The 15,035-nt window shown below is 40.1% G+C and overlaps 1 protein-coding gene across 1 annotated transcript; it reads right to left on the bottom strand.

The window, feature by feature from the left end:
* Positions 1 to 7,449: 7,449 nt before the first annotated feature.
* On the bottom strand, positions 7,450 to 10,213 carry purbb (purine-rich element binding protein Bb). Its single transcript, XM_015975337.3, has one exon. The coding sequence runs from the start codon at positions 9,667 to 9,669 to the stop codon at positions 8,764 to 8,766; it is 906 nt and encodes a 301-aa protein (XP_015830823.1). The 5' UTR covers positions 9,670 to 10,213; the 3' UTR covers positions 7,450 to 8,763.
* Positions 10,214 to 15,035: the final 4,822 nt, after the last annotated feature.

Raw genomic sequence — 15,035 nt, forward strand, 5'->3', positions numbered from 1 at the left:
GAAGTCCGCTCCGACAGCTTCTGGCGTCGGAGCGGGCAGTAGCGTCGAGAGTCCCAGACCTTTCCCCAGCTCCTCCGGCCGGGGGAATCCAGGTCCAGTGTAGTCCGCTCCGACAACTTCTGGCGTTTTAAAAAGTATCCCAGGGGCACGGTAAGGGTCGGAGATGTTTAGTCTATTTAATTTCTGACTATATAAAATGATTTCTTCGGTTTTAAAGTGTGAAGTAAACTCAGATGAAGTAAAATCCAAGCCGATCCCGTTCATTTTGTTTACATTTGTTGCCTGCCAAAATGGCGTCTACTAACTGAGAGTCACGTGACGTCAGGAGCTCTATAGAGCTCCTGACATCACGTAACTCTCAGAGAGTAGACACCCTGTTGGCAGGCAACAAATGTAAACAAAATGAACGGGATCGGCTTGGTTTTTACTTCATCTGAGTTTACTTCACACTTTAAAACCGAAGAAATCGTTTTATATAGTCAGAAATTAAATAGACTAAACATCTCCGACCCTTACCGTGCCCCGGGATACTTTTTAAAAATGCCAGAAGCTGTCGGAGCGGACTACACCGGACCTGGCCGGTGAACGCCTTGGGATTCCCCCGGAGGAGCTGGCCCAAGTGACTGCGGAGAGGGAAGTCTGGGCCTCTCAACGCTACATGCCCCCGTAACCCGACTCCAGATAAGCAGATGAAAATGGATGGATGGATGGATGGACGGACAAATAACAGATTTACACGTAAGTAGTTTAAATAGAGTGCTGTGCTGTTTGAATATATAAACTGAACGCCAAGAGAAATCACTAGTCTGATTTTTTTCCGAGAATAAAATAAATATGTCAGGCAGGAGCGTCTCAGGATCTGTCTGAGATCAGTCTCGGTGAGACAGATAATAGCAATCCAAAGTGCTTTTTATGTGTGATCTGACAATTGATCAACCATGGCTTAAAAATGAAATACAGCTTAGCCGGTTAATTGCTGTGATCATAAAACACGTAAACGGCAGCACGCAGAACTCACGAGGCAACGTTTTACATGATGTTTACTTGTTGCTATGAGTAATAAGACAGAAAAAGCCACACCAAAATAAGTTTAGGAAGCCCACTAAGAATCGTAATAAAAGCATTTAAAATAAATCCCATACACAGTTGAGGAAACGTTGGTTTAAGTACCTGATATGAAGCGGTCGCTGCATAAGCGAAAACCTTTACTCTCGGGATCCCACAGTTTCATTTTAGCCCAGCCACTAGCACGTTTTATTACAGTGATCCAACGTTTGCGGCGCTCCGGATCTTGGGGAATCCTGTAGATGGCTCATCCCTTATGTCGTTCGTGTCTGTTCTGCATCCTGGGTACAACAGGAATCTACCATATTTCTCGTTTGATTGAGTTTTCTGACAATAACAAATAGTCCAGCTGCGGGCTTCTGCCTGCCAAGATGGCGCCGTTTCGATTAGAACTGTTGCATGCCGGGAGATGTGACGTCAACTCCTGGAGCTCTATACACAGCTGGTCTCACCCGAAATTGTAACCAGCGGTAATCCACGTTGACCATGCGCTTGACCCAAGGGGACACAGCACATTCTCTCCCAGAGAAAGGTTTGCAGTATATTGGCTGCTTAATGCTGTCGTGATGATGCCATTGCCCTCTAGTGGAGCGGAAGGACTCGGCACCATGTTTATGACGCACGTCCTGAGCTCCATGTCTGCAAACAGACATTACACGCAGAGAGAGATGCTGTTTTCCATTCAAATGAGAGTAAACAACCTCTCCTGCTTCGACTGAAGCTGTTTGCAGTCGTATTGTGTTGACAATTAAGCCATTTGTCGCTAGCAAAGTGGGCTAACCCAACCTTATGTGACCAATTTGAAATGCAGCGTTCAGACCAGGCCCCCATAATCCTGGTATGAAATTAAAGCCAACACGGAAGTTGACAACACATTCTTCTGGCTTGGAAATCCAACAGAGTCCAAGACCTGACCAAACTTGGTCCTGAGATCAGGACATCTGAGTCTTCTTTTTACGGTTCACAGAGAGTTTATGTGGGCATGCAGGAGGTTCCTTACATCATACAGACTGGCTGGGAGGTAAGGGCTGGGGTCATCAACCAGCAATGGGGTTCACCACCGCCACTGGCAACACTGCCTTCCGAGGCGGCAGAGGCAAGATGATGGCTGTTAATCACTTGCTGATTAAAGTCAGGTATGTTGAAGCAGGGAAAACAGCTAAACATGCTGGATACCAGCCCTTGGAGAAGGGAATTGACCACCCCTGACCTACAGGAAACATTTGACCTCTGTCATTACCAACCAAGGTTACATTACAAAATATTGATGTGAACTTTTGTGTTGGCCAATACTCATTTTCTGTACCATTATACAAGTAAACTCTTCAAAAATCTAACAATATGATTTCCTGGATTTTTTAAAATACAGTCTGTCTTCCAGCCGAAATGTCCCTATGATGAAAATTACAGAACTCTCATCTATTTAAGTGGGACAACTTGCACAATGGGTGGCTACCAAATAGTTTTTTGCCGCTCTGAATTTATTGCCTTCTAGAGTCCTAGAGTCCTGTATCCATGGGGCCTGCCTTCTAGAGTCCTAGAGTCCTGTATCCATGGGGCCTGCTGTACACTAGGTACCACCAGTAATCTTGCCAGTGCTTTGCCCAAAGACACCACTGTGACAGCCTGAGTGGATTGTTAACCTGCAACCTTCTGGTCCTCTGCCACTATCATGATGTTTTTAAATTAAGTAGTTTTAATCAAGGTGCTACAACAGAACTGTTACATGTTTATTTAAGAACAAAAGGCCTTAAACCAATCTGTCAGAAAAAACAACAAAAACATTTTTTTTTACTTGTTGATGCATAATGAGTCCAGACTATTATTACATGCATGTGCTTTATGTTGTTGTTATGCTGCGTTTGTGCTTCAAAGACGGCCTAACAATGGGTTGCAAGCCAGATATCTACCATATTTGGAAAAATCTACAAAATAAACACACAGCCAAGATGAAGAAGACAAGGGAATCCTTCAATGTGGGATTTTCTGCAAAAATAAACTAAATAACTGAGAAAACCCAAACTACATCATCATGAAGAGAGGTTTGTAGTCTGCTTTGTATCAAAAGTCAGCAGAATTTGTTTACTCTAACCCTCTTTCACATTTAAGTCGAAACTTGACTGACTTTGAGTCCTCTGGCAAATCTGCTGAAGCAAATTAAAACATGACATGAACAAACACAGCGTTTAAGACTTTATCATAATAAAGACGACTTCTCTCAGACCACAGATCCTCCAGTGGATTCATTTTTTGAAATGAAGTTCTTCATCAAAATCCAGTTCAGTTCCAAAGTATTTTATTATTCCCAACGCAATCCCAACAGTGGCTCTTAAAGTTTCTTTAAAGATACATTATGGCAGTTTACAGCCGTGGGCAGCAAGAAGCTTCAGTGGTAATTAATGTTGCAGAGGAAAGCTGCATGGCATACAAACCAGGACAAAAATAAATAAATCACTCAAAAAGCAACACCTTCAATTAGAAAAACAAGGAGAAAAATTCCAAAAGGAAAAACTGCTTGTTACATAACAGAGCTGCTGCAACAGAAACCGTCTCAGTCTGGGAAATGCTTCAAAACAGGGGTTATTTAAACAGCAGTCTGATGTTTTTCATTAAAATCACATTGAATACTGCTTTTGTGTATGTGTGTTTAAGTCTAAAGCTGGAGTGAGTAAGCCTGCTGCCTCATCGTTCACCTTGGACCCCCTCAGATCAATTTCATCGATATGAGCTGCGAAGACCTGGCCTGGCAAGCCAGACTATATATTCACATATATACAAACTTTGCAAAGCAAGAATTTGGTCTAGTTCACTAGGCTAGCAAAGACCTGAATGGTTTCCTTATTTTAGAGCAGCGGAGAGGTGGATGCGTTCTCCTCCTCTGCAGCTCTGAGCTTTTAGAACCAAGAGTGTCACCAAATACCTCAGAAATACAGTAGAATAAGGAACGCTACGCAGAGTATCAGCTGAAATCTGAACGTTGGGCCTCAATTATTAAAGTGCTGGTTCAGCTCTTCTTATTACACTTTGGGCTAAAAGGTCCTTTCTAACATGAATCCATCCCATGTACATCTTGCTCTCTTTATGACTCATTTCCTTTATTTTAATGGTTAAACGGTTCTTTCTGGATTTAAGAATAAGTATCATTTTATCCCAAATGTCATTATTTAATAATCATCACATTCATAAATTAGCATATTAGAATATTTTGTTCTGTCTGAATGAAAAATTTATCATTTTGTTAAAGAAAGAAAAACCCACAGAAGTCATTAAAACAACCTGAAACTGACTAAAATCAGAGTTTAAATGAATGAAAATCAAATATTAAAAATCAGATGTTGCCTTCAATTTGTGGTTCAACAGAATAAAAAACTGACTCCCAATTACTTATATGTACATATATGTTGCAAATAATGCATTTTAATTCAGTCATCAAGAAACATGAAGCACAACTCTGTTTGTATCTTCTGCTTTCTCCTTAATGAGCCTCTAATGCAAACTAATGAGTTATTTCTCTGAACCAAAAAAAAAAAAAACACTTCACAGTATTTTCTAGTTGCAGATTCTTGTAGATTCAAATCATTCCTACTTTATGTTTATGTTTATTTATTTAGCAGACGCTTTTATCCAAAGCGACTTACAATTCATAACCTATAGTGCATGTTGTGATCTGTGGGGGAAACCGGAGTACCCAGAGGAAACACGCAACTCCACGCAGAAAGGCCGCAGTCGAGTTTCGAACCTGCAGCCTTCGTGCTGCGAGGCAACAGTGCTAACCACTGTGCCACCATGCAGCCTCCTTTGCTGTTGCACATTAAAATAATGTTTTTCTAATATGATTATCTGTAATTAGTAACTAGATGCTCAAAAAACACAGATGCTACAGCAGGGCTGTCTGCTCCACATCCTGAGGTCTCAGACTGTGGTTCCAAAAAAACAACATGGCAGCTCTTGGAAATAAGATTTTTTTGTTGTTGTTTAACTTTTCAACAAAAGGAGCCATTTGCTCCACCATTATTACACATAAACATGTTGCTGACCAAGAGCACATGCATACCAGTAAAACCTCTTTAACACTATCATTACCTGACTTGGTTCCGTTAAAGATCTGCTGGATAAATGAAGCTATTTGCTTACAGCGTAACTCAGTCTGTGCTTCACATTTTATTTCTTGCTGTCAGTATTTTGAGGTCTTCACTGCCAAACATTTTACATATTTATTCACTACTAATGATTAAGAATGTAGACAGCAAACAAACAGCTGGGATGGGGAGGTGTTTGGTCAGTCAAACAAGCATAGCAGCTATAACAATAGGTCTCTTATGCAGTACCTGTCTGCATACATATGTATATGTTGATGGTCTGCACATAGCTTAGTGTGTCTCTGCATGTGAGCAATCCTCAGCACAACCAAACTCTTGTCTCTGTCCTCCTATGCCGTCCTCATGGCGCAGTCGACTCGTGGTCCAGGAATCTGCTGAGGCCTCCTACATTAAAATAGCCAAGCATGCACCATCAGCACGCCCTCACAGTGTATGCACGGGTCCTAGCAGCTGTTCAACGAACCCAGGGAGAAACCAGCAAGCCGACTCTGATGACAGTATGGCTAGAAGTAGAGGCAGTGGGGTCAAATTACCCTGAACTCTTCCCCTCTTCTGCTACTCATCATAACCCTGCACTTTCACTCACAACACTCATCAGACGAGGGCTTCAGGTGATGAGGCAGTGATGACCCATCAGCCTGATTTGGACTGCTCTTCTGGCAGCTGAGTGTGTGTGTGCGTGTGTGTGTGTGCGTGTGCGTGTGTGTGTGTGTGTGTGTGTGTGTTGCGCAGTCAGAGGTGCTGGTAAAGTCCAAACTTGTGGATGCATAACAACACAAAACGGAGTCCCTCATTCTTCTCTGAGTTTGTCTAAAATGAAAAACTTTCAGACATTTTTGCTCCAGATGTGTTTTGTCTGCTCACGAGTCATCCATGATTTAAATTAAATGTTATATTCTTTGTGTTGCATCTAATACAAGTTCCTGGTAGAATAAATGTTAATGGTGGCAGTGATCTCTAATAGGAATTAATAGGTGTAGGAGACTATTTTCATGTTCAGCCTGCCTGAAAAACTCACAGTGACCGATTATAATGAGAAATGAGATCTAAAAAAGGTTTTCAGTGAACCACACCTTTGTTTCTTATGAGAAAAATAGTGTTGTAAAACGGTGGGTAGTGCATGATCCGGCTACTAACTGTATCTGGCCAATCAGAGAGCAGCTGACTTTGTTTCTATACCTACAGGAAATAGCACCTCTTCATATTTTCACACACATCACCATGTGAACTTTAGTAAATATGGGATGTTTCAGTTTAAAACATGATCAACACTATCAAAATGACTAATGAAAATACGTAATGTGTCATTGACAATGACAACAGAACAATACAAACGGATCAAAAACAACACAGTCCACCATTAAAACCGTGCATAACTTATTTCTTGATTAACCTTAATAATGTCCAACGTGTCCCTTGTATTTTACTCACGATTGTTTAATTATTGGAAAATCAAAATGTCTTGATTTGCAAAAAATATGTACTGGAAAAAAATTTTGGTAAACAAAAATATTTAACTGAAGAGTCAGGGGGGAAAGCAAAAAATCTGTTTGTTTTTAAAGTTGAGGTTCACGCAAATTAAGCTATTGTGTAAATTAAGTACAACAGCAGATCCTCAAAAGTCCTGAAGCTGTCTCCAAACACACATAAAATCAAGCTGTCTGCAGCATTGGTCTGTGATCAGCTTCTTAAATTGGTGATCAGCATGTAGACGTGCATCAGTAACTTTATTTTACCATGAAGTTAATATAGAAAATGACTGGCTTTGATCCAACTAAACAACCCATCTTCATGCTTGCATTTTTTGAACATTTGATATAATAAAAAGCTCTGATTGTTGATCAGGACTTGAGAAACGTGTTGCGTTTAAAGACAATTTAATGAGGTCTGACTCTTTATCAGCAGGTTTAACTCCCTGAAGTAGAGGGACCCAAGCATAGCCTGGTATCAGAACTAGCCAACATCGAGCATCGTGAGTCCAATCTGAAACATGAAAATCGGATGGTTATCAATCAGTAAGCACATAAATGCCAAAAAGCGTTTAAAAAAAATTAAATCATCCAAGTTTCCATGAACTCGCCACTAAGCACTAATTAACACAGGTAAAATACCTTTCATCAGCAAATGTTTACTTTGAGAATTATAGTGCTCGAGTTATTTTAAAGTGAAAATTTCAGATTTTTAAGTAAATGAGAGCAACACAAAACCGACTTCAGCATCAGCTCTAAACCCGGTCTTGCCAGTGAAATGCAGAGTGAAAAAAGTCACATCAAAGACAAACACAATCATTAAAGGTTATTTTAATTCAGGAACTGATATATTTTTGTCTCTGGGAAAAACAAAAAGAAAAATAATCTGGTACTTCTGAGTAACAACTTTTGCTGTAAGAAATTAACTTTTTAAAATTTTTCGTCTCGACATTTCATTAGACAGTACATTTTCTTTAGAAGTATTTGAAAATATCTTTTGCTGGTTTGTTTAATAACATCTTCCTTATAAGTAGAATTTCATTTCAATATAGTTCTCTTTAGGAAAAAAAAGAAAACATCCATCAACGCATTTCTGTCCAGGGTCATGATCCTGAGACGGATCGGACGTCTGACCATCTCCGAGGGGATGATGGGAAAACTCCTTCCTGGATGTGATGCGGCACTCCCTGGATTATTTGGTTGGACCCTTGTTATGTGGGAGATAATAAACCCTGGAAAAGTCCTGTAATAAAACGTCTCGTCCTAGGTGGAATCTGCTCCTTGCCTTCTCAAACACCAGAGATGCTCTGGTGTGAGAACGCACCTCTCTTTTAGGTTGCTCCTGCTGAAAACACCACGCTATGCATTGCTATGATTGTATGTATAACATAAAACCCAGCTGAGCTGCACTTTAACTGACTGCTGGAGTCAAAGCTTTAATTTATTCCATGAGGCCCTTGTTGTTCAGGCTTACAGATAATCCTCTCAATAGCTTCCCCCTGACATTTTTGGGTAATCTTTTCGATTAACGGCCTGCAGATGCTGCACGCTCGTATGACAGCTCTCCATCTGCTGGCGCTGATCTTATGCACAGCATCTACATCCGCCACAGCAGCTCTCCATACATTCCTCTAACGTTCCTCAGACTTGTAAGAATCCCACAAACTGCTCACGGAAGAGAGACCTGGACTGGAACTGGATGGATGCTCGCTCTTGCCTCCACCGGAGTGAGGAACTCATCTTTTAACAGGTTCACACTCTCTGACTATGAATATGAAAGCAATCATCAGTTTATCTTATTACAGAAACCAATCTGCTGCTTTTAGTAGGTTCTCTCTTTCCTCATTAACAAGGCATATCACACTTTTTTCAACCAATGAGAAACATCTCATCTACACATTTTTCACTTTCAGATTCACACAAACCACTTCAACCCTCAACCCTAAAAACTTTTAAGATAATACACCAATAATTCCCTGCACATGTACTTTTTTACGCCACAATACTTTAGTAGGCTATTACAGCACGATTTGTCATGCACTTTATCTGTCGTTTCATATTTTTTCTTTTATGCAAAATACCCCTATGCTGCAGATCCGTGTAGCTGGACTAACAGCTGTTTAAAGTTCTCAGTCGTCGTCCACGTCGTCCCCCTCCGACTCCTCTCTCCTCTCGTACATCTTATCCCTCTGCCTCTCCTGGATCTCCTTCATCTCCTCGGCGTATCTGCAGAAAGCGCCTCCGAATTTGCTCCAGGCTTTGAGCGGGACGGTGATTGAGTTCCTGTAGCTGGGCTTCACCTCGCTCACGCGCAGGAACACTCCGTACTTGTTGGACCCCACGTCGAAGAAGAACCGCTTGGAGTCCACCATGATGGAGGTGCCCTCTGGGAGCTCGCTGAAGCCCCCCGCGGCCGTGCCCCCTGTCAGCTCCTCGTCGTCTCCTCCGTAGTCATCTATGAGCTTAGCAAGGGCGTCTCTAAACTCTATTAGCCCTTGCGCCGGAAGGGCAATGGTCTGGCCGGACAGCATGCCGCCCACAGGGCCTCCAACTCCAAAGCCTGGTCCACGGTTTACGGTCTGCCGGATCCGCAAGAACCGACCCCGCTGGTTCTCCTTCAAGTCCAGGTAATACTTGCGGTTTTCCCGGACGAGAAACTCGCTCTTGAGCGCTCGCCTTGGCCCGCCGTCTTCGCCAGCGGTGGCCTGGGCGATCTGCTCCGGAGTGCTAGGCCCCAGCTGGGCGTAGTGCTCGATGAAATCCCCGAGGTAGTCACGGAACTCCGCCGCCACTGACAGCGAGAGGGTCAGACGACTTTTGGAGCCCCCGGCCCCTACCTCAGCGATTTTGATGAACCTGCCCTTGCTGTTCTGCTTGACGTCCAAGTAAAAGCGCTTGTTCTGGATGTCGAGGCGCTTGGACGCCAGCTCCTGGGTCTCCTGGTCCCTCTGGAAATGTTGGAAGCCGCCTCCTCCCCCGCTACTTCCACCACGCTCACTCCCACTGTCTCCATCCGCCATCTTCAGCTCCACCATTCGGCTTCTGCCCTCCTCTTCTGCGTAGCTGCTCCCTGCGTGCCCTCGGCCAGCGTAGCGCGCCCTCCCTTCACGCGGTTCCCCAAGGAGCGCTGTGATTGGCTAAAGCCTTGCCACTTTTACTAGTTTACACAGTTACGACCATTCTATTGGCTCAGAACATTTTGTAACCGCGCCTACTTATTTTAGATCTGTTTGCCTATTGGTCTAGACTTGGATTCTGTTAGGACCTTCGACATAATAGGTTAGGACAAATTAGCTAACTTTAATTTATGTATTTTGGACAGACACTGCTTTAACACAGGCTTTAGATTATCTTGATTAATCAAATTTTACTTTTTTTATTTTACCAATAAAAAAATCTTATAAAAAAAGGAAGTAGTTGTCTTATTTACTGGTTGTTTTGTTGTTAAGTACTTATTAAGTATTTCTTCCTCCAATCACTAATTAAGAAGTGGGGGACATAACAGTCAATAATGGTTACAGGTGCCATAGTCTGTTTTTGCATTACCTAATTTTTCCCAACAGATGGCGCTATAGTGATTCTGACATCAGTCAATTTGATGTCTTACATTTTTTAAACTACAGATAAGCAAAACTGCTTTTGACTTCCATAGATATTTGGATCAATTATAATTTAAAATCTGAAGTGTCTGGTTTATTTGTAGAGCAAAGCTACATTATTACTATTTATGTAGCAAAGCTACATAAACAAAGCAGAGAAATGCTGAATAAGTATGAGCTCAACAATAAAACTATTCTTGCATCACATTTAGCGTATTCCACCTCCTAAATAATGTGCAATTGAGTCCATTGTGCATTTATAATAATTGATTTGTCTACTCATTTCTGTTCACATAGGCAGCCCAGCATTTTCAAGTTTTTAGTGACTTGTTTTGGAAATTGAATGAAATGCACAAATTTAGACCAAACAAACTACCGTACTAACAATACACTTTATAACTGTCATTTTAAATAAACAAGACTGGTTTATGCCAAATTAAGTCAAACCTACAAAGAACTACTTCAGAGAGGCTGAATAGACTTGTGGTTCCTCAACCAGTGGTAGTGAACCACTAATTTAGGCTGGTTTTCCACTCATCTCCATTTCCTTTCAGCTTAATGTGTAAGAATAGAGATGAAACCTCACCTGTAGCATGTTTCCACAGATGCTTCATAAGCCTCTTACACTGCTGTCAGGGCTGGACTGGGACAAAAATTCAGCCCGGGCATTTTGACTGGAGACTGGCCCATCACCTGGTTTTTGTGGAAAAGACATTAAGCCTTATGCTGTTTTTGACACACACCAACGTACACTTTCTTGTTGGTAATATTTATGTATCAATCTAATAAACGTAAACCTACACCATCCTTCCTATCCTGGTATTCTAAAAAGTACTTAGTAAAAAGGAAAAAAGACCACTTGATTAAGGTGACACCCCAAACAATCTCTAACACTTGGTAGAAACCTGACATTAAAACAGAGAGAACTATTAATCAATAATGAATATTAATATAAAAAAAGACATCTATGGAAATTTTCATAAACTGTTTTATCACCACACCAACTAGGAAATATTTTTACAATACATTTAAAAAAGAAAGGAGACAGAGAAAGGTGAGATAAAATAACTTAATTGACCATTTGAGGTCTTTTTAGAGATCGTACTGGTGCAGTATCTAGAAAATGTGGGGAAAATGCTGACATCATATACAGTATTTACTTCTGTAACTATTTGTTAATATGTTGTTAATACGAGTTGCAGTATTTATAGCTATCCTGTTAGGGTGTGTAATTGTTGGACGGAATCTTTAACAAAACACATAATTCATAAATTATTTGTGTATGATTGTGTGCATTTAGAATATCTACATTAAAGTCTCCACAAACACTAACTTATGATTATTTGTATTTAATTCTACTGTACATTTCTGAAAATTTGTTCTGATAAATAATTCATTATTAATAATTAATTATGAACTATTTAGTTTACAAATGAAATTCTTACCTTCTTAACTAAATATTTAACTTAAAGTAAATATTTATCATCCAAACTAAATATTTAACTTTTTAACTAAATACTTTGATTGCAAACTAAATATTTGCCTTCTTAAATATATATTTAGCATCCAAACGAAATATTTAACTATTTAACTAAATATTTTGTTTACAAACCAAATATGTATCTTCTTCAGGGCCGTGCAGAGAACTTTGACGGGGCGGGTGCTCAAAGTTAAAAAAAAGGGGGCACTTATAGAGCAACCCAACAAGTTAGAAAATTCAAATAATGAAACCCTTGGGTTCAAACAACATAATAAAAATATATCAATTAGTGTCATTAGTGTTAATGTTAATGTTAGTTCATAAATAACAGTTTTAGTTTATAAAGCTGACTTATATCTAGAGGTGTTACAACCACGTTTTTGCCCCTGATCCGAGTCCAAGATGTTTGATTTTTTATTATCTTCCAATACTGAGTCCTGTTCTGATACCAGGTGGTGATGCAACGTATTATAAAAGAAGAAAGAAGTCGTCCTTCTGTCTGTATTTGTTATTTTAGCCTGAAAAGGTCACTCATTCAGGAAGTTCATTTAACAGGAATCAAGATAATTTATTGCTACTGCACAGGTGTACAACCAAATATATTTTGCACCTACTAAAGATAGCTCTAGTAAGAGGTAGTAAAATAAATGCAACCACAGAGACTTATCCAGTGTGATCTACAGCTATGTTAGCTGAGATCTTTTTCCTGTCAGTAGAAAATTCTTGATCCCATTCCATGATCTCACTGAACTTAACACTAAACATGAGAGCTCTGCTACCAACCTAACAACAACACCCTTTACACAAAGGCACCATCATCACATACGTGGCAGGAGTCTCAGAGAAACTTAGAAGAATCTTCTCCAAACACAACATCCCGGTAAAGTTTAACCCAACAGCACCCTCAGACAGAACCTGGTCCATCCAGAAGACAAAACACCCAAACAGAAGCTCAGTGGGGTAGTTTATGCAGTCCAGTGTAGTGAGGACTGTCCAGATGTTTACATTAGAGAAACTAAACAACAAGTACACAAGAACATAACACAACACAGGAGAGCTGCCTCTTCAGGTCAAAACTCTGCAGTCCACCTCCACCTGAAGGACAAGGGACACACCTTTGAAGAGGACAAAGTCCACATTCTGGACAGAGAAGATAGATGGGGAGAGGAGTAAAAGAAGCTATCTATGTCAAACGTGAAAACCCCACTTTAAATAGGGGCGGGGCTTAGATTTCACCTTTCCAGTACCAATAATGCAGCTTTGAATCTCATTCAGTTTCAGTCTAGGTCACACCTTCCTGCATCTAATCAACATGATGACTCACCATCAATAGAGGCTAATGACTCATCAGGAGATGGAGAGGCGGGGTACTCAGAGTAGTTTCTGCTCTTTAAATAACAACAGACAGCTACAGCTTATAAGCTTGACTCTCCCATATTCCAGTTAGAACTGACAAAGCTCCTCAGAGGAGAAATGAAATGTTTTAAAGAAACCAAAGAAGTCCAGTTGCCTTCATCTGAACTCTATGGAGTAATAGTCAATAGTAAAAAATACATAATAAAGTAATAAAATGTATATAATTATGCTCACATTCACTTTTACCATCTCTTTGTGGGAGGCGGAAAATTTATCACAGTTAACCCTCTTATGACCATAAATATAACTGGTATTTTCTTTTGTTTAATGGCTTTAAATTTGTAATAAAAGTGTAAAATGTTTGTAACTCTGCTCCTTTTTTCAGAACAACCTCAGCTTTCAGTGTCTGGTTTGTATTTGTGTTTATGTTTACTAAAGTCTGTAAAACTGCAGCTTAAATGAAAAAAAATAAACGGATTTGAATTTTCTTTACATTTATTACTAAACAGGAACTTCAAAATTACTCGAGCTAACTATGTCAAAAGAACTATTTAAACTCAGAACTGTGTTGCTAACACTCAGAAAACAGTGTGACCCCTGACCTCATGTTAACCAGTTTAATGACTGCAGCCTGTCTGTGACCACAGGTCTACGCTCTGGTCCAGAGAACGGGATACAGTAAAATAAATACTAGGTATCATAAAACAACACTCATGGGCTACTTCACACCTGTAGCTACATTTCTACCAGCATTATGAAGATCAGTAAGCAGATAAAAGGTTAAATGTAAACATTTCATTACAAAAGTCAACTAATAAAATTCTGCACTGATACAATTATATTTTCAGCTAAATAAATATTTATTGTACGTATAAATAATGCTGGAATGAAGCTGAATCATTTAGTAAACAGTTGAGTGTTCAAATAAAAACCAGTGTGACAGTAATCTGTCCCTCCTCATGTCACCATCTACAGAAACAGCCTTCTGGGACACCTGACCAACCAGGTGGATTTTATTTGTGACGTTTCCATAACTTTATAAAAGCTGCTGATGAAGATTATCAGATAATCTCCTCCTTTCGGTTCTCGCTCTCCCGTCGCGGTTCGCTCCGTTTCTTTCAGTGACGCTAAAGCTGGTTTCCCTCTAATAGTGATTTTTGGAGTAACATGAATTACATCATGTAATACCTCGTTGGAAAGCTCGTTTTATGTACTTTTAGAAACCGTTATTTCTATTCGATTAGGAATTCAGAAGTTATGACCCGGACAATCTAGAGTGAGAAACATCTGTGTTTCTTTGTTATGATTACACACAAGCGTGACGCGTCAACCCGGTCTCACAGTAAGACCGGGTTGGACCTGTTCAGGTTTACGCAGACAATCTTTACATTGTCAAAGCCATGGATATCAGGAGTCCGCTTTCAGAACTGGACATTAGTTTCATCGATCGTCTAGTTTAGAATGCCTGAGTAAACTTCATAAAAACATTCCTAATAACCCCAGGTGTTACAAAGCTATCGGAAAACATGGCTCACACCTTAGTAAAATGTAGGTTTACCTTAAACAACTTTTGTTTTTGCCAGCAGGGCACCACAGGGAATCAAACCCTGTCTCACTTCCAGCAGTGCCTTTAACTCCTTGTGTTGCTGAGGAGAGCAAAAGCTGCAACAAGACCTACAGATAGAAAAATGTACCTTTTAGACCTGAATGAAGATGCATTACTTTATTTTCTTCTAAAATTTTCTTTATTTGAAATAATTTAGGGTGTTTTTACTTCAAAAATTTGTTTTTTTTTGTGTGTGTGTTTTTGTGTTGTTTTCTTCTGCTTTCAGTTTATGAAGGACTGTTAAATTTTAAGATTAACTAAGAGACCTGGGGCCTCATTTATCACGCTTGCTTACGCACAAAACGGTGTCGGAAAACAGCATAAGCAACTTTCCACGCAAACTTTGGGATCTACGAAATA

Source organism: Nothobranchius furzeri, chromosome 6 (genome assembly GCF_043380555.1).
Source record: "Nothobranchius furzeri strain GRZ-AD chromosome 6, NfurGRZ-RIMD1, whole genome shotgun sequence".
Classification (NCBI taxonomy): Eukaryota; Metazoa; Chordata; class Actinopteri; order Cyprinodontiformes; family Nothobranchiidae; genus Nothobranchius; species Nothobranchius furzeri.

Bases quoted from the DNA above. Each gene is read 5' to 3' on its own strand.
- purbb (XM_015975337.3), bottom strand. From the start codon at position 9,669: ATGGTGGAGCTGAAGATGGCGGATGGAGACAGTGGGAGTGAGCGTGGT.